Source organism: Physcomitrium patens, chromosome 9, assembly GCF_059467195.1.
Source record: "Physcomitrium patens ecotype Gransden chromosome 9, ASM5946719v1, whole genome shotgun sequence".
Classification (NCBI taxonomy): Eukaryota; Viridiplantae; Streptophyta; class Bryopsida; order Funariales; family Funariaceae; genus Physcomitrium; species Physcomitrium patens.
In genome coordinates, this window is record NC_143418.1 from 17,572,035 (window position 1) to 17,592,620 (window position 20,586).

General features: G+C 36.8%; 1 protein-coding gene and 2 long non-coding RNA genes across 4 annotated transcripts; 1 reads left to right on the forward strand and 2 right to left on the reverse strand.

Moving 5' to 3' along the window:
* Positions 1 to 1,668: 1,668 nt before the first annotated feature.
* On the reverse strand, positions 1,669 to 8,831 carry LOC112286917 (uncharacterized). Its single transcript, XM_024529318.3, has 7 exons — positions 7,876 to 8,831; positions 5,349 to 6,255; positions 4,983 to 5,065; positions 4,686 to 4,783; positions 4,454 to 4,527; positions 4,093 to 4,220; positions 1,669 to 3,919 (listed from the first exon to the last, which is right to left on the reverse strand). The coding sequence occupies exons 1-7, from the start codon at positions 8,051 to 8,053 to the stop codon at positions 2,877 to 2,879; spliced, it is 2,511 nt and encodes an 836-aa protein (XP_024385086.1). The 5' UTR covers positions 8,054 to 8,831; the 3' UTR covers positions 1,669 to 2,876.
* Positions 8,832 to 17,917: 9,086 nt separating this feature from the next.
* LOC141045793 (uncharacterized) lies at positions 17,918 to 18,393 on the reverse strand. The gene is made up of 2 exons (XR_012218216.2): positions 18,234 to 18,393; positions 17,918 to 18,086 (listed from the first exon to the last, which is right to left on the reverse strand). It is a non-coding gene; the product is annotated as an uncharacterized LOC141045793 (long non-coding RNA).
* Positions 18,077 to 19,011, forward strand: LOC141045792 (uncharacterized). Of its 2 annotated transcripts, none has more exons than XR_012218215.2 (2): positions 18,077 to 18,219; positions 18,406 to 19,011. It is a non-coding gene; the product is annotated as an uncharacterized LOC141045792 (long non-coding RNA). The 2 variants fall into 2 exon arrangements; XR_012218214.1 differs by having other exon boundaries at positions 18,080 to 18,219; positions 18,387 to 19,011.
* Positions 19,012 to 20,586: the final 1,575 nt, after the last annotated feature.

Below are 20,586 nucleotides of genomic sequence, written 5' to 3' on the forward strand. Positions count from 1 at the left end.
ATTGAGGTCTTTTGATTGTATAGACCAAAAAAAAAAAAAAATAGAATAAGTACAAGATATAAACCAAAAGATATAATGTTAAATAATTATATATTAACTAATACATGGCAAAGTGATGGCTATTTATTTAAAATAGATGCTATTATTTTTAATTTCTTATGTATTCTGTACACTAAAAATATAAATTTTATTAGATTAAACACTTTATTATTCATGTGGTTCTTTTTATTTGACTTCTTTAATATTACAAGGAGTCTAAAGAGGACTTGATACATTAATTTGGTCATTTTGAATAAATGCTTGTGTTAAAATAGAATAGATTAATTTTTAAATTATAATTAAAGATAAATAAGTACAACCACTTTTTATTTTATATATATTTTTATTTTTAGATATAATAATTTTATGTGGTAGTGTAATTTTTTTAATATATATAATCCTAATAAAATGTAATAATAAAGTGAGCTATTTATTTTTTGTAGATTTTGAAATCTGAAATAATCTTAATTAATGGTTATTAGTTTTGTATTATTTTTGTATTATTTAACTAATTAATTAATCATTGAATTTAAAATTTAAATATTTGTACAAAAATGATACAAAATACTCATATCTTTAAAAGTTTTAAAAATAAATGAAATAAGATTTGAATTTCAAAAGTATTACATATAAAAGTATAAAAGGCAAAAAAAATGGTTATTGACGTTATGTACTAGTAATGTACTTTATACAATGCAAAAATCTAAACAATAGTAACAATACTTGCAAATCAAATGGCATACAAAGCATTGGTTTTGAGATGAAAATATTATAATATGCTATAATAATTATTTTTGAACTTAGTAAAAAGATTCATTTTTAGATTTTTTATTATATATATATTTAAAATAATAATAATAATAAATGTAACAAAAATACTAATGTAATAGGTACACCAATGTGTTCAGACATGTTAGTTTAATCATCATCATAAAATCCATTTAAACTATTATTGCAAAAATATAATAAATTAAAATATTAACGTATTAAAATTATCAAAAAATGCATTAAACTTCATTCTTTATCAAAAGTTTTTTTTTTTTTTTTTTTTTTTTTTATTTTACAAGCTTCTCTCTATTCAATACCTTAGATATTTTTCAAAGTCTAAACAATCACTTTGTATAGTCTAAAAATATTTTTTACTTTGTTATTCATGTTAGACTATTTACAATCCATCACATCAATATTTAGTACTACATATAATAAGTGGTCGAATCCATCAACAGTTAAATTTAATAATACTACACAGCATTAGATTTAGGCAATCAATTTATTTCATTATTTTGTACGTTAGATTCTCTATCTATATTCAATTTATGTAATATATAAAAGTTGGATATTATGGCAACCTTTGATTTTATTAATGATAAACTTGGTAAATTGAGTTGATTACTATTAAAAAAATCTCATAGAAAAATAAGATACTTTGTTTGATTTTGGTTTAAACATATTTAATACAAATTCCATAGTTTGGTTTGGTTTTGATTAAATTATTCTTGATTTGGTTTGATTAAATAGTGACTTGAATCAAATACCTTGGTCTCTAAGCACCTAATTAATATGTCTTTCCTCTAATTAAACTTGAAACAAATAAATCCAAGCTTAACAAAAACAAAATTGGACACTCCATGAGGTTAAATAACTGAATCAGTTCCACTCATGAATGAACCAAAACAGTTTCAGCCCGCACTCTTAACATTAGCAAAGTCCTTATGTACAATAACTGAGTTCGAGCTCTAATGTATGTGCACGTATAACTAAACATTCGGTCGGTAACTAACAGTTAGAATCTACTCCGTAGCAAAATGAAGTTAGATGCGAAATGAAATGAAGTTACGCAGATTCAGCTCCGAAGATAAGTCTGAGCAATTTAAGCACATACAGGCCCTCTTCCAGGACGCAATTAGATACATCCCCGCCAAGCTTCTGAAAACAATACTACAAAGCATCTATTTACAGTAACTGACAACCCTGTGTTGGTTCCATGCCTTGGAACGCCTTCACTTGCTTAAGGGCAAACTAGTGCACCCTTGTGCAACACAATCGTGTCCCCATCGCTGTTATAAAAGCTCGTGTAACCTCGCGGTGTGATAACTAACTCCACCACACAGCAAGTCACAGTCCGATCCCGCTCGGATCATTGTGATAGTCTTAGAGTTGGTTAAGTTTGATTAATCATTGCCTGTCCAACTCTTGCTTGGATGCCAGCTACAGCATCACCTGGACCCAGTCTGTTGCCACCATCAGCTCCCATCCATCAGATCATTTGCCAAGTCCTGAAGTGCTGGGAGAATTAACTTCAGCATAGCCGTCTCGGCAGCAAATCCATGCAACTGGAGACACCAGTTGCCGGGAACAGACTGGGACACGGACCATCGAAATCTGTGGGCTGAGGAGCATCAGGCGGAACGAGATTGGGGGTGTGGAAAGAAGTCTGACCAAAAACATTGTCGTCCTTATCGTACTGGGAATGAATCCCCTCCTACTAACTGGGCCCATGAAATGAATTGTTTCCGCTCACGCAAGGGCAGAAAATCATCATTGTCATCGATCAATTGTACATGCCGCCAATGTTAAGGTCGGGGGCCGTCGTACCACATAATTTTGTATCAACACTTGCCATATGTGGGACTTTTGAGCTAATTCTAAAACCCACCACCCTGCTATTGGTTGCAGACGGGGTAAGAGCCGAAGGGACTGAATCGCACTCCACGCGCTGCAAGCCGGTGTCCTCCATCCGTCTGGGACTTGGAATGGCTGCAGCCCAACATTTGGCCTTAGCACCATTACCCATCTGCTCGTCTGCCACCGCTCTACACTGTCACTCTTGCCCTCTGTCATTCGTTCCATGACTGCGTAAAAATGGGGCCGGATCCCATGTGCCCACCCATGCTCAAGTTGGACCGCTCCGTCAGCCCCTGCACTGTTGTGGAATTGCTGCCGATCCACGGCGACATTGAGTTGCTCTCCACATAGCTCGCCATCTTCCCTTTCGATCCCGACCCTGGCGACAAGTACAAAACTCCGCTGCGCGACAGGTCTCCCTGCAAAACGGGATCGTACCCCGAGCTTTTCGAGCTCGCTTCCTCGCTCTCATCCACCGAATTCTTCGGGCTGTCCACCACTGCCCCCCTATCGAGGCTACCCTGCTGCTGCTGTGGGTAGACCGAGTTGCTCATTGGTGGCGAGTTCAAAGTCCTGCCATCGCCGCTCTGGTACACGCCCGAGCCCCCGCCCTGGAAACCCGACGAGCTGATCATGCTACTGGAGCTTTGCATTCCGTGGCCCATCAGCGCCTGGTTTGCCGAACACGAGCTCTCACCGGCTCCTGCATTACGATCCTGCGGAAATGCTTCTAACCCCATAAGGTTCCGCAGCGACGTCCCGCTCGTGGGGGCTGGGAACTTCGACTGTGTATTAGGGGCTCGCATCGAATCCACCCCAAATCCCAACCAGCCTCGCTGGCTATCCCCCTGCGAACTAGATCCCCAGCTGTTTCTAGCCTGTTGCTGATACAACATCTGCAAGTCGTGGAGGTTCTTGGAAATCCCACCTTGACCGGACAGCACCTCAGTGGTTAGCAACTCAGTGGTGCCGGTGGAATGTGTGGTTGTCTGATGGTCGTCGTCAATCTGGCTGAGCTCGATCATTAGAGCAGTCTGCGCCTGACCTGAGTACTGCAAAGGCGTCGAGATCACAGATGCCGACAATTCGCCTTCCTTCGCTGCTTCTATAGACTCTAGCCCGGGGTGATCATTCACGGCAGCTTCCTGAATCTTGTTAGCTAGGTAACGAGAGATATGAAAGTTTGTGACGGCATTAATTCCACGATATTTTATGGCAGCTATGTCGTAGGCCTCCGCTGCTTCCTCTTGAGTGCCTGAATTACACAGCCAGTTTATTCAAACATTTAGATAACATGGGCACATCTAGATCCAGAACACTCCGACGTCTCTGGAAGCAACGTCGGAAGTCCTATCAGGAGAAATGACCGCTATATGGAGCGAGAGTAATCCGCTACTGTGCACGAATTCATGTGAGACCTGCACTTACTGTAAGTGCCCAGGTACAGGTCCTTGTTTCCCGCAACTCGCCCAATGCGTGCTTGCCATCTCCCATGCTGATGGTGTCTCGTCACCCCTCGATACATGGATGCTCCTCTCGAAAAGCCACTGCTTTTCCTGTCCAAGCCAAGTTGCGACAACAGTTCCACCATGTCAAAGAATGTTCAATTCATCATCACATGCTGCCATGGAGGACTGAAAGCGTAACACCATAAATTCAAAGTTGCAAGCGCATTTCCGTGTGAACGCAATCTCTCACAGTCTGTCCCTGAACTCAAAACCCTTGTGGACACAAATCACAACTATATCAACCTCGACTATGTTATCAGGAAACTCCTCAAGGATTGCACCTTCTCAACGAGGCAACATACTCCTGCCGAGACATGTTCTTCATCTCCTCCAGCTCTTGTTCGTATGTATCAAGCTGCCGCACAACATTCCACCATTCCACGTACATGAGGCACCATTCCTCAGAACTACTAAGCATCACACCCACCACATTCCTTGTCATCAAGCTCAGAACAGTTGTGGACACATTTACTTGCAGCAAAATGACATGAGGGCACACGTTCTATGACATACCGTGAAGTTGATGGTGGTGCTGACACCCCAATATTTGAGCGCTGCCAAGTCATAGGCTCTGGCTGCCTTGTCTTCTTTATCATATCCTCCTAAGTATACTGCTCAGCACATGACAGTACCCAAATACATTAGATCGTGAGATGCTGCGTATGCAACCTTCACCACATTGCAATTGTCGCCTGATTATCCAATGAATGCTCTAGCTCAGAAGTTCAGCAGACTGTCCTTTCAACTTCACTACGACTCAGAAGGAAACTTATAAAGAGAGTTCTGGGCTACAAGATCCTCCAGTCATACCTTGTCGACCTTTGCGAGTTTGACCTTCCTTTCTACAAGTATTGTCCCACAGATGTGCCTCGTACCGTCCAGTCCAACGATGCCTACAAATCAAACACACAATACACCCCCCAACATCCTCAGACCAGGACATGACCCTCAACCACTTCGACCTTCGCCAAGCCTAAATTCAGCTCTACACCCTCCTATCGGTACAATTGAATTCATCTGTCCGTAGGGCTGTTGCACAGTATCCACCGTGGCCTATCCGGTGTGTCCAATTCTAGGAGTTCACAAACATGTGATCTTGCTGCACTTGCTAAGGTATATACACAGATCACATTTACAACAACCCATCAAATGATCCAGATCCTGATGGACACCCACCTAGTGACGCCTCTGTACACAGATGTTCTCTGGCCGAAGGTATCGATGGACTTGCGGGGGGACGGATCTTTGTTGTCAGACCGCCCGGCGCCTCGCTTGCGAGGCTCGAGCCCGGTGGGGTAATCCGCAGTTGTTAATAGTCCGGCGGTTTGCGCAGGTGAATAGACGCTGCTCTGGTGGGAGCCAGCGCTCATGGATAGAGTAAGTGGTGGCAGACAAGCCAAGTTGGTCAGTGCTGTCTTTTCAGCTGTTGCTTGATGTCTCAGCCACATGTTCAATCCAGGATCCTCGCTGTTTTGATTCAGCGATCCACCTGATGGTAACTCTAATGCACTATGAGACAGCAGCTCCGCCGTCGTGGATCGATTCAGCGTCGCTTTCATAAGATTCTGCGGGTGCAACCGGGTTCCGGACAGCAAATTGTTCCCCTGAAGCTCCGGCTGCGAACGAGTGTGTGGATGTTCGTAATTGTGCGGACTCGAAAGCCTAGACTGATCCGGAACTCCACCGTATGCGATTCGAAACGACGATGGGACGTCGTGAAGGGAACCTGCGCCTTGCTGCAGTGAGTATGGCAAGTTCACGTTGATACGCGACTGGTTGTCTTGGACGTAACTCGTGGCAGTAGTTCCGGCGCTGTAGTATAAGGAGTCCAACTGCTGTTGTTGCGCTTCCCGGTCGGCATATTGTCCACCCAAGGATGCCCCGCCCAAAAAGTCCTCCAGCTTCGGGTCTTCGCAGTTCTCCGCAGCAGTACCCTGCATGTCATAGTGGCAGTGAGAACCCGTCATCTGCTGCTCGCGTGTGCCACCATTGCCCGCTAGTTGCGACAGTTGATTAGTCATGAGAAAGGTGTGCTGGTGAACTCCGCCATCCGACTGCATTGCGCGCTGCTGCTGCCAACGGTCTGCGGTGCATCCAAATGGACCATCACAACGCTTAGCCATCAATCTCACAATAGCGAACGTGAACGATAAAATCTATGCCATCTCCAGGCTAGCTGAACCGCGTCTAAGCTATACTTTCAATCTCAAGTTGTCAAAATGGATGCGTGATGTTCCTCCTAGTGTTACTCGAACACTCCAAAATAGTAATCTGAGACCCGGAGTTAGAACAGAACTACCTAAACTTAGATTCCTGCACAATCGACCCTCAGAAGATTACTCACAGTTTCATGCCTACAAGCCGGGCAACGTTTGTAACACGAGGATGCGCGTAATGATTGAGCTGGATCTGACTCCATTCAAACGAGCGACTGGCCACTCAGTATTTAGATCAACATCTCAATGTAATACGTGAGAGTTTCGGGCTTTCACCACAAGGTTTTCATTGTCGTGAAAGTAGAATCCTTTCCTACCTTTTTCCAGCCAAGAATCCATTCTTAAGCTACAAACAAAAGTTCTATGCAGCGCATCCGAACCGGAACCAAAGCCCATCATGTTCACAATTGTCTGACCAATATTCGGGCTCTAGTAACTGACATGTAGCGGCGGCATATCATAAACATGGTAATACTAAAACTAGACTGAACCGCGACAGAAAACAGCATTGACTTCACCTACTGTATACCAAACTCATAGGTGTATGCGTCTCGCTATGATCACGGTGCTGAAGCCGACTCGGAGCGGACTGACTGCGTGTTGTGTCATATTTACTACCGCTTAGTTTTCTAGCATTGAACTTGTCTTCGCGAGGGACAAGGTTGATGATCTAAACATAGTAGGTCGCAGTTTCATTGCTAGTTGTCCGCATTGAATGCAGACGACCTTCAGGTTTACTACGTCAATGTCGAAAAGAGCGAGAAAAACTGGACTTCCCTCCCCTCTCAAATCCACACGCAAGTGACGTGCGGATCAGTAGTCTTTAAGCAGTGTCGAGGATGCGGAGTGTGGATAATGAGACTCCTCAAAAATAGTAGTACCAAGTCACTAAATATTGAGGCAGAGGATAAAATGGCCTTGGGCTCGTGTTAGTGTTTAACGGGGAGGTTTGGAAACGCATAGCAACATGGTCTCCCATAGACAGCAGAATATATATATATATATATATATATATATATACTGCGCTGTTTAGACTGGCAAGAATCTCTCCCTTCTTAGTCATTTTCTGACAATTCGATGTTACTGTTCCCATTAACTGTACGCATCAGCTGGTTAAGTGAGGGACCTAGCGATTTCGGTTTCAGAGGCAGCGGGTAGCTTGAGTACTTCTATGTCTTCGGTGTGCAGAATATTCGATCAGCAATCTGTAGGTTGATTGCCTTTACTTATTGCATTAGCTGCTTCCTAAAAAGAACTTCAATAAGTGCACGCAAATAATGTATCGAATTTCTGTAGTTTGCGAGCACTTATTGAAGTTCTTTTTAGAACATTTCAAACAAGATCGACAGCGGTGGCAAACGTAAGAAACCCTAGATGATAAGCTACAGACACTGGAAACTGCATAAATTCGATACATTACAGTTTTGGTAAATGTAGTTTGCCTGTGAGACTTTGAAGTTGGGGGTTGGCAAGGTTAGCACTCTAACCTGCAGCGTGAGACCTACTGAGGGCTTCCACGATGCAAAGGGATCCATTTGACTGCATTCTCTCTAGTCCCTGACCAGAAATCGTGTTGCTGCCTTCGCCGCTGGAACGAATAGAATTGTAACAATTGTTCTCCGAGTTTTGGTATCCTCCTAAGTTGCTGCCATGGTTCTGCGACATACTTGTCAGAATGAGGCTGCTGGTACTGATAGACTGGGTCGCTGACGGGGTCAGACTGCTGTTTTACTCCACCAAAAGCGAATTAAGGGGCTAGTAGCGAAAACGTAAGCCAACCATAATTGGAGTTAGTGAATTGCCAGAATCACAGTCCAATTCCATCTGCAACCAGTGCATACACAGACTCTGACCGGCACCTTGTGAGGGAGACCTTGGATGTGGTATTCACGGATTGATATCCTTCAAACTCAAGAGCTTCAGAGAGGAAAAATGTAGGTGCTAGACTCTCCTCGTCATCGTCGTCGTCGTCGTAGTCACAGATGCTTCAGCAAACTGGTTGGCATTGCGTGAGAGCACTCACTGTTTGTGAAACCAGATAGCCATAGTTGGAATTAACTTTCCTAGGAAACAAGCTGTGTTATGCTTCATGGTCTGTTATGCGTTGTGAATCAGCAAAGCCAGCTTTCATTCTTAATAGATACTTCACGTGCATCAAATGCTCAACGTGGAGTGAAGTCCCTTGGGCCACCCTAAAAACTCTTCCATCGAGCTATTTCCGATGACTCCACCAGGAATGCGCGAGTTGAGAGTGAAGTTCCTCCCGGAATTTCCCGTCAACACTTCTACCAGCTTTGTGCTAAGATAGATGTCAGAGCCCCAAGCTTTAGCGTTGAAAGCCGCGGAGCACTCTACTAACGCCGCATGAGCTACTGGACGTCCACTTTGGCAGCTCTATTTATGCTACTCGTTGTCGTCTCAACACCAGGCTCAAAACCTGATGATGTTCAATCATGCACTGCAATATCCTGTGACCATCCAACTGCCGCGGCCATTGACCTCAGTGTCCAGCTTCATTGCCTGGATTACAACGGTACTGTCCGACGTATGATGACGACTACTGACAATAGGATCATTGCTACTCCACCATCATCTCTGGGAATCAACTATGCACGACCATCCTCTTTCAGAATTACAACGGCGGAGACGTTGGCCGACGGCTCAACCTCCTAATTTGCTCCTACTTAGTTGATTGCCAGGAATAAGCGTCGATCCCCAGTAACGTGGACAGTCATTGACAATACTCAACCCTGCACTCCTGTAAACTTGCGTCGAACATCGTGTTCTCTTGAAAGTGAAGCTCAAGGGGTTTGATCGAAGAGGGACGAAACACCACAACCTTGGGCCCTCTGCAACTCATCTTGCCCAGGTGTCCACGTCTAGCCAAAGACAATGGACCCATGGGCGGATGCTGTAACGTTGTTTCGGCACCTGGCTATGGACTTGGAATCTACACAAGGACAAGCTCGCTACCAGTTACCCCAGTTTTCTGATCCTACCAACACGGTGCTGCAGGTTTTAATACCAGCCACTGTTACGGGGTGGCAAGCAAGCGCTCGAGGGCTTGGCTACCTGTGTTACAACTTCAGAGTCGACGAGTTCAAGCACACATAACGGTACCGCCATGATCGTGAGAACCTGAAGTGGAGTAACTTCGTCCGACACACGTGTGCCTCGCCAAAGTCTCCAATTGTGTAGCACGGTCCAAGTGACAGCAAAGCCCAACAACAAGTCCCGGTCACAGTTCGCAGACACGCGCGTGGCACATGCCTTGCAGTGTGCTCCCTTCAAAACGCAGCTACCCTCCCGAACAAGCGGATTTCCCAACCCACTGTTTATTTGCACTCCACCGCCGCCGTCCTGAAGCATCAGGAACTTGTGGGCGATCAACCCAAAATCTTCAAGGTAGAATCCTGACTAACAAGAAAACCCTCAACCATCACAGCAATTGGCACCACTTACACGGACTGTTAGCGTGGAAACAAAGCTTGCCTACCCCAGGCAAGGTTTGCAGGCCCGACCAGACAGTATTCCCCTGGAAGCGGCGGTGCAGATGGAATGACACACACACACGGAAGAGCTTATCGAAACGGGTGGTGAAATTCGGGACCACTGCAGTAGAATCGAAAGAAAGGGAGGCATGGCAACGGGCTGGTAGCGCGAGGCTGGAATCAGACTAGTTTCTGAACAGCACCACCTCGACTGGTCTGCGAAACTGATGTTACGACGACGACGACGACGACGACGAAGACTCGTTTGGCAAAGACACCGTAGCATGAGACCAGTCTGGTCTGGTCTCCTCCCTCCATTCCCCCTCTCTCTCTCCCCCCCCCCCCCCCCCCCCTAGTTCTCTCCTGGGGCCCAGCACTGCTTCTCCTGCTATGATTCCTTGCAAATTTAACTTCCAGAGAAACTTCCGTACCCTCTCTCTCTCTCTCTCTCTCTCTCTCTCCGGCTCTCATCCACGTCCACAGTGCCAGAGCAGTAAATTTCCTGCTCTTCTTTCTGCCTACAGTTTCTTTGTCAACCATCCGCATCAGTAGTCGTGTACCTTCTTCGCCAGGGGCAAGAACCTCGAGCATCGCCCATGTTCGAGGCCCCACCTCAACCACAACCACAACCACAACCCAATCGTCCTCCCCTTCCTGCAGTAGTCGTAATAGTAGTAGTAGTAAAACTACTTTCTCTGAAGGCTGTGCCGGTTCCAGTGTTTGAACCGACACCCACATGAAGCTGTATAGGCTCATGAAGCTTCTTCCAAGTACAAGAGAGAGGCTTTCGTGTGCGCAGTCATGCAGCCATAGTGCAGGAAAACCCTCAGAGAAAAGCAGGGACATTACCTGATTGTACATTGCTACTACTACTACCACTGCGACTACAACAGCAGCAGCAGCAGAAGGAGTACATCTTAAACACCCCCCTCTGTCTGACATGGGCTGGATCCCAGAATACTAATGTATCATAATTGGACACCTAAATTCTTCTTTTTGTACTCTCCTGGCATGTTTACTTACCTCTGTGTTTGTTTGGTTGGGCTGCTGCAGGGCCATGATGTTGTGGCCAATTCCATTGAGAATGATGACAATATATGAAGCCTCACTTTGGTTTGGTTTGGTAGCTTGTTGCTTAGGGCTTTGTATCCAGGGGGCCCACTGAGAAGAATCATCCTCCTCCAGTTTAGGGTATTGGGAAAACTGAATAACAAGTAAAATTAATGTTTATTCAAAAGAGACGTTTAGGAGGGTCCAAAATACAACCACCATGTCCCTTAGTGGCCCAAAGTTCAAGAATGATTGAATTTGGCCTAGACAAGGTAGCCTAAGGAGAATCCAAGTGTGAGAGAGCATATTGAGAAAACCCCAAAACTTCAATACAATACAATATAAAAATATCAACAATAACCTCTACCACCACCAAGGATTGCATTTAGACTCAGTTTTCTTTTTCTTTTTTTGAATCAATATTTACATCTAATATTCACAGAAATATATAATTTACAATTCATATGTTATGAATGGTTGTAAATGGTTTATAAATTATGAATGGTTGTAAATTGTTCATAATTTTTATTGATATTTCTGTTTGAACTATACTGTCTTTTTGCTTCTACAACATGTTAAAATATCATATAAAATACATTTTTTTATATAATAAGTAATTATCCTAGATGCATTAAATTTGATTTAGTCATATATTAGCATATGGTTTTGGCCAGAAATGGAAGATCAATAGCCAAATCATACATCAATGGTTCTTTTGCTTGTATAAATATATAATATTAAAAAAAATATTATTTGCATGTAGAGTTCTATCATCTCAGCGAATAAAATAAAAAAAAAATATTAAAAAAAAAAAAAAAAAAAAAAAAAAAACTGACCTTCGTAAAATGCATGACATGGAAAATTCAAAAAAACATTTTTTACTTGGAAGTTAAAAAAAACTTCTTCTACCTATTATTTCACTAATAATAGGTAGTCTTGAATTATACATTGGAATATTGAAGTCGTACAATGAGCAACATATGAATTGATAACTGATTTATTTTTGAAGCCTGTATGATATAAGATATATGCATATACGTACAAAAAATTAAAGGGATATAATTATCATAAGTTTTTCATGTTTAAATAAACATATCAAAATGTGAAATTATGCGTATGTATGTGCATTGATTTATTTATTTATTTATAGACATGCATATAGAATCAGAGGTATCTAAATATTTTATTTGAGAAATTTATAGCAGATAATTGCATTCTATTTTATTGAGCCTAATCCATGAGCTTTGATTATCCATTGGAGTTTCAAAATACATATGACATTGGTCATGTTGAAGCATAGTAAGAGCAATTGTTTTTTTTCATCTTACAAATTCTTACTTTTCAAAGATTTTGTCATAACAAACTTTCAGAAAACAATTCACATGTGGACAAAACATTTTAAAATATATATATATATATATATATATATATAATTGAAACACGTGTTACTTTCCTTGACTTAGAGTGATAAAATTCTACTGCACTCAAATATTTAAGTAATGAGTTTAAAGCTTGACGTTAAGTATATATTGTTATTGTTATTGTTAATTTAACAATTCAAAGCCGATCTACAGAATTAGTTTGTGTAATCTCGAAACTGTCGAGACAAAGCCAAAACAGTGTCATTTACAAAAATATGTATTTATTTATTTTATTTTTTTGTGATTTTCTTTCATGTGTGAAAATATTGATGATTAATATCAGATAAATAGATAATTTTCACTGGAATCAGCAACAATTGATGCTCCAATTAAAAAATTAAAAAATATATATATAATAATAATTCAAGTTTTCTAAAAACATTCTAACCATTCAATACCATTCTTGAAATGTTAATTCAAAATTATTCCTTTTTTAAATTAATCAGTTCCACATGCACACTCTGCACATGTCTAATCCCTTTTATAGCAAACCTTTGTAACTTATGTCAAACTATGCAAGCCATGAAAACTACATTCTTTTTGTATTTTATATATATATATATATATATATATATATGAGACTATTCCATGATTTTATTAATCCACATAAAGTTAAGGAACAATGAATGTAAGAAACTGCTTGTAGCATTCCAATGATAATTACTGTTGGTAAGCGGCAATCCTTTGGCATTAATTACTGCTGATCCTACAACTAATAAATGGTAATGCACGCAAATAAGATTCTTATATTTGTCTCATATGCAATGTTATTAATCCATAAAGTTCTTTTTCGCATTTTATGAATGAAAGCAATAAAAGGTAACTACTCACACTCACTTGTGTGATATACCCATGAATCATAAATTTTACCAATACATCTGAAAATGAATAATGCTGGTTTAAAGTAGTAACTCTGTGTATCTTTATTCAAATTAAATTGGACCAATAATGTGTGATCTGAACCATCTTTGCTATGATCTTCAATTATTTTGCTAAGATATCAAGTAAATGAAAATACAATACAAATGTAAACAAGTAGATAAAGATACATAATATGTGTTTAATATTTATTAAATAATAAAATCCTTTAATTTTTTTATTTTAAATCCATTCCTAATTTTCTAATGGCATAAAGAAAAAAGTTATGTAATCATTAAATTATATTTCCAAAAGAAGTTTGACTATTGTAAATAACATGTTAGGTTAATAGAATGCTAATTTTGTATTATAAGATTATCTGAGTTTTTAAATATTAGTTTTATACTATTAACACGTTAAGTAAGTATGAACAGAGTTAAGTAGAATTGATGGAGAAGTTTTTTCTGATTCTTATTAGTCAAAAAGTTTACTTTATAGATATACAGTTTTTTTTCCAAAAAAAATTAAATTATTTCTATGCAAATAAATAAAAAAAAAAAACAAAACAAAACAAAACAAACAAACAAACAAAACAAAACAAAACAAAAAAAAATAGTTAAATTTAATTTTAAGAGGTCTTTATACCTAAAAGCCCATTTGAAAGGACATTGTTCCATAGCCTTGCAAAGGTCCTATACTTGATAAAGAAAAGTTGTCCTTTAGAAGCCTTGACATTAGAAAAGAGTCATAAGTAAAAAAGAAACCATAATGTGAACCAAAGAGAGTTGTTATTCTGGTTTTAAATATAGATGTTTATATACTATTTTTAAAAGGATATTTATAGACGATTTTAACACAACTTCTTAATTGTTTATAAAAACTACCTCTTGAGGTGGGGCTAGTGTACAATTATTTTTTTTAAAACTCTATTACACCATATAGGGAAAAAAAATTATATTTTACTAATTTCTTTTATTTTTTCTCTTATAAATTTTCAATTGGTTTTTCAAAGTATAAAGTCTCGTAAAAGAGACTATTTATTTCCAACAAATCACAAGCCTTGAAAGTTGTTACCTGATGCATACTTTTCCAAGCAAAGAGATCTTCTAAAGAAAATCATTATTTTTAAAAATCATTCGAACAATTATTTTAAAAAGAATGAAATGAATTAATATTTGCTTGTAATAATAAATACAAACATACTTACAGTAATCAAATAAACAATCATGATTGACATTTTTTCGGTGGACTATTATATGTATACAAGAGATATTAATAAACTGCCATAGAGGGAGGAATTTTAAAATAAAATAATTATTATTATTCATGTTTATACCATATAAAATTTGAATTCAATATTAATAGAACTGAACTGAGAGTAAGATAATTAAATTTAAGTATAAATATGAAAAGGTAATAATAAAAATATGGTTTATTTCTTCTTCATTTTTGGAATTTTAATATGATATATTTTAATAATGAAAAAATATTAAAAAAAAACTAGGGATTACCATGCATTGTATTGTTATATTTATTATTGTCAAAATGTATAATTATAGGTATATGAAGAAAAAAATTATAGACTTAAGATGCAATCCTAAATTTTTATTACAAAATATTCTAAAAGGATTTGTACCCACTCCTACAAATCTCTATAAAAGTTACAAGTTACTACAACTAATACAAAGGCTTTTATGGAAGTATTTTTTAAACATGTGTAAGTATGTTCTTTCTTTGCTTATCCGTTTTAGACTATAAAAAGGTTTTTTTAATCATGATTTAAAACCATAGGTTCATTGCAAGTAGTTTTACTTTGACATATATTTTTGGATCATGCCATGAAGTAGTATTATCTTGGAACTTTATAATAGTTTATGAAACATTATTAAAATTAAGTAAAATACTTTTGTTTGCAGTATTTTATTGACACCTTATCAATATATATATATATAATCAAAAATAATATGTCAAAAATAACAAAGAAGTAATATTTTCAGCATTTGAAAATTAGAATGAAGCAAAAACGAAAAAGAAAATACAGAAACTATTAACATCAATATTTTAAATCACAACATATATCAATAATTAGTCTCAGTAAAGATGTACATTGATTATGTTTGCTCTTAAGCTAGTGTTCTATTATAACTCAAACAAATGTAAATGCTCTACAATAATCCATTGTTTTTTTCATATTCTACTAAAACTCAAATTCATTCAGATGATTATATGAGATCCAGCTTGAATTAGGGAATTAAAAAATATGTTTGTTTTTTCTATATATAACATGAATTTATCTCCATTCGTTGAACAAATTATGTATCAATGATTGTTCTCTAGCATGATTATTTACTTTCATTATCCTTAAACAATTCCCAATCTCAAATATTTCAAATATCTGTATAATAAATCTTAGATTTATTTAATTAAAGAGTTAATCACTATAACCAAATTATGACAAAGCTTTTTGAGTGCAGTGTTGACTTGAATCTTGTAAAACAATTAACCAAAAATCACTTTGTTCTATTTCTCTCTTTCTACAAATAAATAAATAAATCAATAAATCAATAAATCAATAAATAAATCTGAATTGTAACCAAATTTTTAAAAATTCAATACATTAATTATGATTTTAATTTAGTGTGTAAAACATGGCTATCCAGTTGGTCTTCTAGAAGCAAAATAACCATCACAATTGTAAGGCCACATGGAAGAACAAACTATGGCATGACCACGGAGATAGGGTAGAGGGGAAGGTCTATGACCATAAAATCCTAATACCGTGTGGAGGGAGGGAGCTGACGACCTGATCGTAAAAGGGTCGCGTGATTTAGGGCTTGTCTTGTGCACCCGGGATTCAAAGTCACCCGACCCGCGATGAGGAGGTCATCGAAACTGGGTCAGGGCGGGTGGAATGGGGAGGGGGGGGGGCTCACCCACCGCCCGGCCCTTTGAACGCGTGAATCGTGGGCAGAAGTAGGACCAGTGGTAGAGAACAGGTGGGAACACGATCCCAAGGGAAGTGGGGGGGGGGGGGGGGGGGGGGGAGCGGGGGTTCCGCACGTTCTCTGAGGAGGTTCCCTTCCATTCCATTGACGGACTGCTGCGCCACTGCGACCCAGTCCCGCACGAGACACCGTTCTTCATCCAACATACTTGGGATGAATGTGCCTTGTCTCCGTCTGCATTCATCCGTGTGCTTTGGATGGTTTGAACTGATTCCAAATTATCAAATATATATATATATATTGTTGGCAAATTACATATTATATATAAACTTATGAATAATAAATATTACACTTAACTTCACATTAATGTATAAGCATGTGTGTATATGTATATATATATATATATATATATATGTATCTCCTCACATACATGCACTTTAAAATAATTAACTTTGAATAATAGTTATTGGTAGAAAATGAAAAGGAACATTTTCATACAATACTTAACGACATCTTTTGTACATTTTTTTGAGATTTGTATTTCTTTTGAGGCACCATTTTTCCTTGATGCAAGAGAATGTATGCTTGTGACCATGTTCCTTGGATGCATTGCTTAGATAGAGTCACTCTTATTTTGTATTTAGTGTAAATTGTAACACATGTGGGGTGTGGAATTAGTCAGTGTTAGTGTGCATAAAGTTATAGCATAGATTAAAGTTTAATCTAATTGAGATTGATGTGGATTATTGAAGGAGTATATATGTTTGTAAACACGCTGTTCATAACTATCTACATCCAAAAATTGAAGAATGTATTTATTTTATAAAATTGGGTATAAAATTCGAAAGTTAGAAGAAATTTTAAACAATGCTACAGAGTCAATCAACAGATGCATTCTGAAATTAAAATTTATGCACTTTTATAGATACTAGAGTTTTATTTTTTGAAAAAATTAAACTGAAAACGTTTATTATTATTTTTTTAACACACTCTTAAAAAATAACTTTATATGAATGTCGACCTTCTGGAAATTAGAAATGAAATAGGATAGCGTTATTTGTCAGATTGTGTGAATAGAATACGTAAAAAATCTAAAACGAAACTATTGAATAGAGTTTAAAATACATGGTTTTAGAAACACACATCATGTAATTAATGAATAGATGTTGCAATTTAAAACGAGCTTTGTTAACTTCGTCCTTATTTTTTTTTATTCTTTCATGACTAATCCAAGTATCACAAAAGATTTGTACAATTTGTACAAAATATTCTTCTATTTTTTTCAAAATCTCGTTTTATTTTTTCTGAAAATTTGAAAATTTGATTTTAAAAAATACAGCTTGTAAACAAGTCAAAATAACCTTATTATGATGTTATAAACATACATCTAGAGTGAAACAACATAAAAACATTTATTTGCAATTCAATAAATAATTGATCCACATCGTTACTGCATAATTAATCAACAAATTATAGCCAAAATTGCAACTTATGCTCAAAATATATACACAAAGGTTTAATACATCTCAATGATTTTAACAAATCAATCATAAGCATCAAAAGGCTGAACCTGCAGTTGATATTTTTAAAAATAAGCAAATCAAACCTTGTTCTTATCAAATTGTTTTCTTCAATGCTTGAGGCCTAGATTATATATATATACACACATTATATTATTGTTACTAATGATTGTACACTATGAAAACATATCGTGATCTAAAAAAATAGATCATTGTATGTATGTACATATATATATATATATATATATGTATTGAAAGATGGTTTCTTTCTTACATGTTCAATGGTTTCAGTTATTAATGCTTGAAAATAGAATGAAATAAAATAAGGTTGACATCACATTGTTTTCAGAGGTTTAATTTCAAGGATAGAGAATCCCCAGCAAAAACGTTCTCACTGCGTATTTCTGTGAATGCTAAATAAAAAGGGATAAAAATGGGTATAAATCAATTAGAACAGTCAAGAAGAAGAAGAAGAAGAAGAACTCTGATTGAGTTATGACAATCTATGAAGGCGGCATTGACTAGAATTCTAAATTTATGTACAGAGTACGTAGGCTTACATGCAATGTATTGGAGATAATGTAATGTTTTTACATTAAAATCAATAAATTAATAAATAAGATTCCTTGAAGAACACTGCTTTGATTGTACATATATTTGTGTGTCTGTGAAAGTATTGAAAAAGAACAACAATAATAGGGATCTGACAACAGGGCTATTATTGCATTATAGAGTGGAGACTGGTTGAAATGAATATGTGCACACCATTCAGCCTCTCCTTCATCTATTCTATTCGGCAAACGGTGCCAAATACGAGAACAAAGATAAAGGCGATTGGGGTGGGCCAAATTCCGCACAGAACAGTCCTGCTCTGCTCCAGGCTTGGCTCATAATGGAAGCATGGACCTCTAAAGAAGACCCAACAACAGAAGAATAATGTCCCCTTTTTCTTCCTTAAAAAACGATCTCTTTTCCACTATAAAAAATAAAATATAAAACAGCATTCGCATACTCAATAACCTGGTCACAAAAAGAAAATCCTTCAATCAGAAAAGCTGCCATGGGATCAATGAGTCAAGCCTTTGACTGCCACAGATCCAACGCCACTGTACAGTTTTCTCATTCTAAATATTATTATTAGGGTTAGGGTTAATACATGGAATTATTGTAAGGTATTTGTGAGTGATTAACAAAAATGGGTATCCCAACTTGGTCAAACTTTTAGTTTGACTGAGCCAAACCCTAATTTATAAAACTGGGTCATACTTTCTGCAGCTTTATTGCGAACCCATTTCTGTGAAGGATTTATTTAATGGCACTAGTCTTCTTTCTTTCAAACCCTATTCTCTCTTTGCCTTTCATTTATAACTCAAGTGTCTTTAAATGCACTAGTTGTTTGACCACTTTTTTTCTTTCTTCCTGTAAATAAATTATGGACTCAAAATTAAAATCAGTGCATGTTTGTGGTGAATCACTGAGTTGGGAATGGTATTGTTTGTCAGTATAGTTGATTAAAAAGTACGTGTCATTGTACCATGATTTTGGGACATGCACGCTCTAGACTTCAATCAAAGTTTGACTTGAAATTAATATGTTCATTAACATTTTCATGTCTTATATTTAAAAATACATGAAGCAATATTTACGCTAAACTATTTAACGCAAAATTATATCTTTCAATATCAAAATTGTTAACACATGCCTTCTTCTTTTTAGATAAACGACATACTTAATATTTTATCAGTTTTAAACAGTCATTATAAATATTTATGCTCACTCACATCAATGGCATTACTTTAATCACTTTGATTTGGTTTGTTGATTCTTAGTTAGGTTTTTAATTTTTTTGGTTTTTAGTTTTCATTTGTTTTATTTTATTTTATTTTTATGTAATCTTGAATCTTAAATGTTCTCAACAGCTTTGAAAGAATCGTGTTTGCAACATTTATTAAATTACTCCGTGAGAACAAGTTGAATATGCAGCATTTAAGTTTTACTGTTAATAAAAATTTGAGCAACTAGTGTGTATACATTAATTATCTGTTTATAGTATAATAGGTTTAAAGTTTTTTAAAAAATGATCAACGTATATAATTGCCTTCCCACAAACATGTAAATTTTCTTAGATCTAGAACCATTTATTATATTTTATGAACTTTTCATGAATTTTTTTACATGTTCAATAAAAATATTTGTATTTGATTACTTACTTACTTAATTAATTAATTAAGTAGTTTGTTTTGAAATATCATGCTCAAAATATAGTTTTAAATAATATATATATACATACATATTATCAATCTAAAAATATATAGGTATATTGTGCTATGGTTCAATTGTTTATATTATATTTAACTGTTAACTACTAAAAAACTAAAGGTAAGACAAAGCTTCTTTGTTTTTATGTAAGATTCTTGTATATCTTATTGTATGTCTTATCATTTTATTATTGTATTTGGCTATTATAACAGATGGTCTAAGAATTTAAATTTAACAATCAACACATCTTTCTCAAAGTCATTTATTTAAGAATTTTTCAGTAAGCTATTTTAACTTTCTTGTTTTACAAGCTTCAATTACAATATATATTGTAAAAATAATTCTTGAGTATTAAAAAAAAACTGCAATTAAGTACAGAAATATAATTTTTATATATAATATTTGACCATATATTTATTATGCAGTGATTTTTTATCTAAATATATATGCAAGAAGGTGGCTTAAATACTATGACAAAAGAATCTTAAAGCAAAAAACATTTACTTTGCAAGTAGTATGTTATTGATGACAGTAAGATCACAAATAGTTCAATCAAATACTTTTTTAACATATTTTTTTAAAAGCTTACAAACCTTTTTAATAATATTTGAGAAGATGTTTAAAATATTATATATTTTAATTGTATACTCATTT

Excerpts from the sequence above, each read along its gene's own strand:
- LOC112286917 (XM_024529318.3), bottom strand. The coding sequence starts at position 8,053 with ATGTCGCAGAACCATGGCAGCAACTTAGGAGGATACCAAAACTCGGAG. Across the intron at positions 6,256-7,875 it reads CAGTAGGTCTCACGCTGCAG|ACCGTTGGCAGCAGCAGCGC; the intron begins GTTAGAGTGCTA and ends GATGCACCGCAG. Across the intron at positions 5,066-5,348 it reads GTGTACAGAGGCGTCACTAG|GCATCGTTGGACTGGACGGT; the intron begins GTGGGTGTCCAT and ends TTTGATTTGTAG.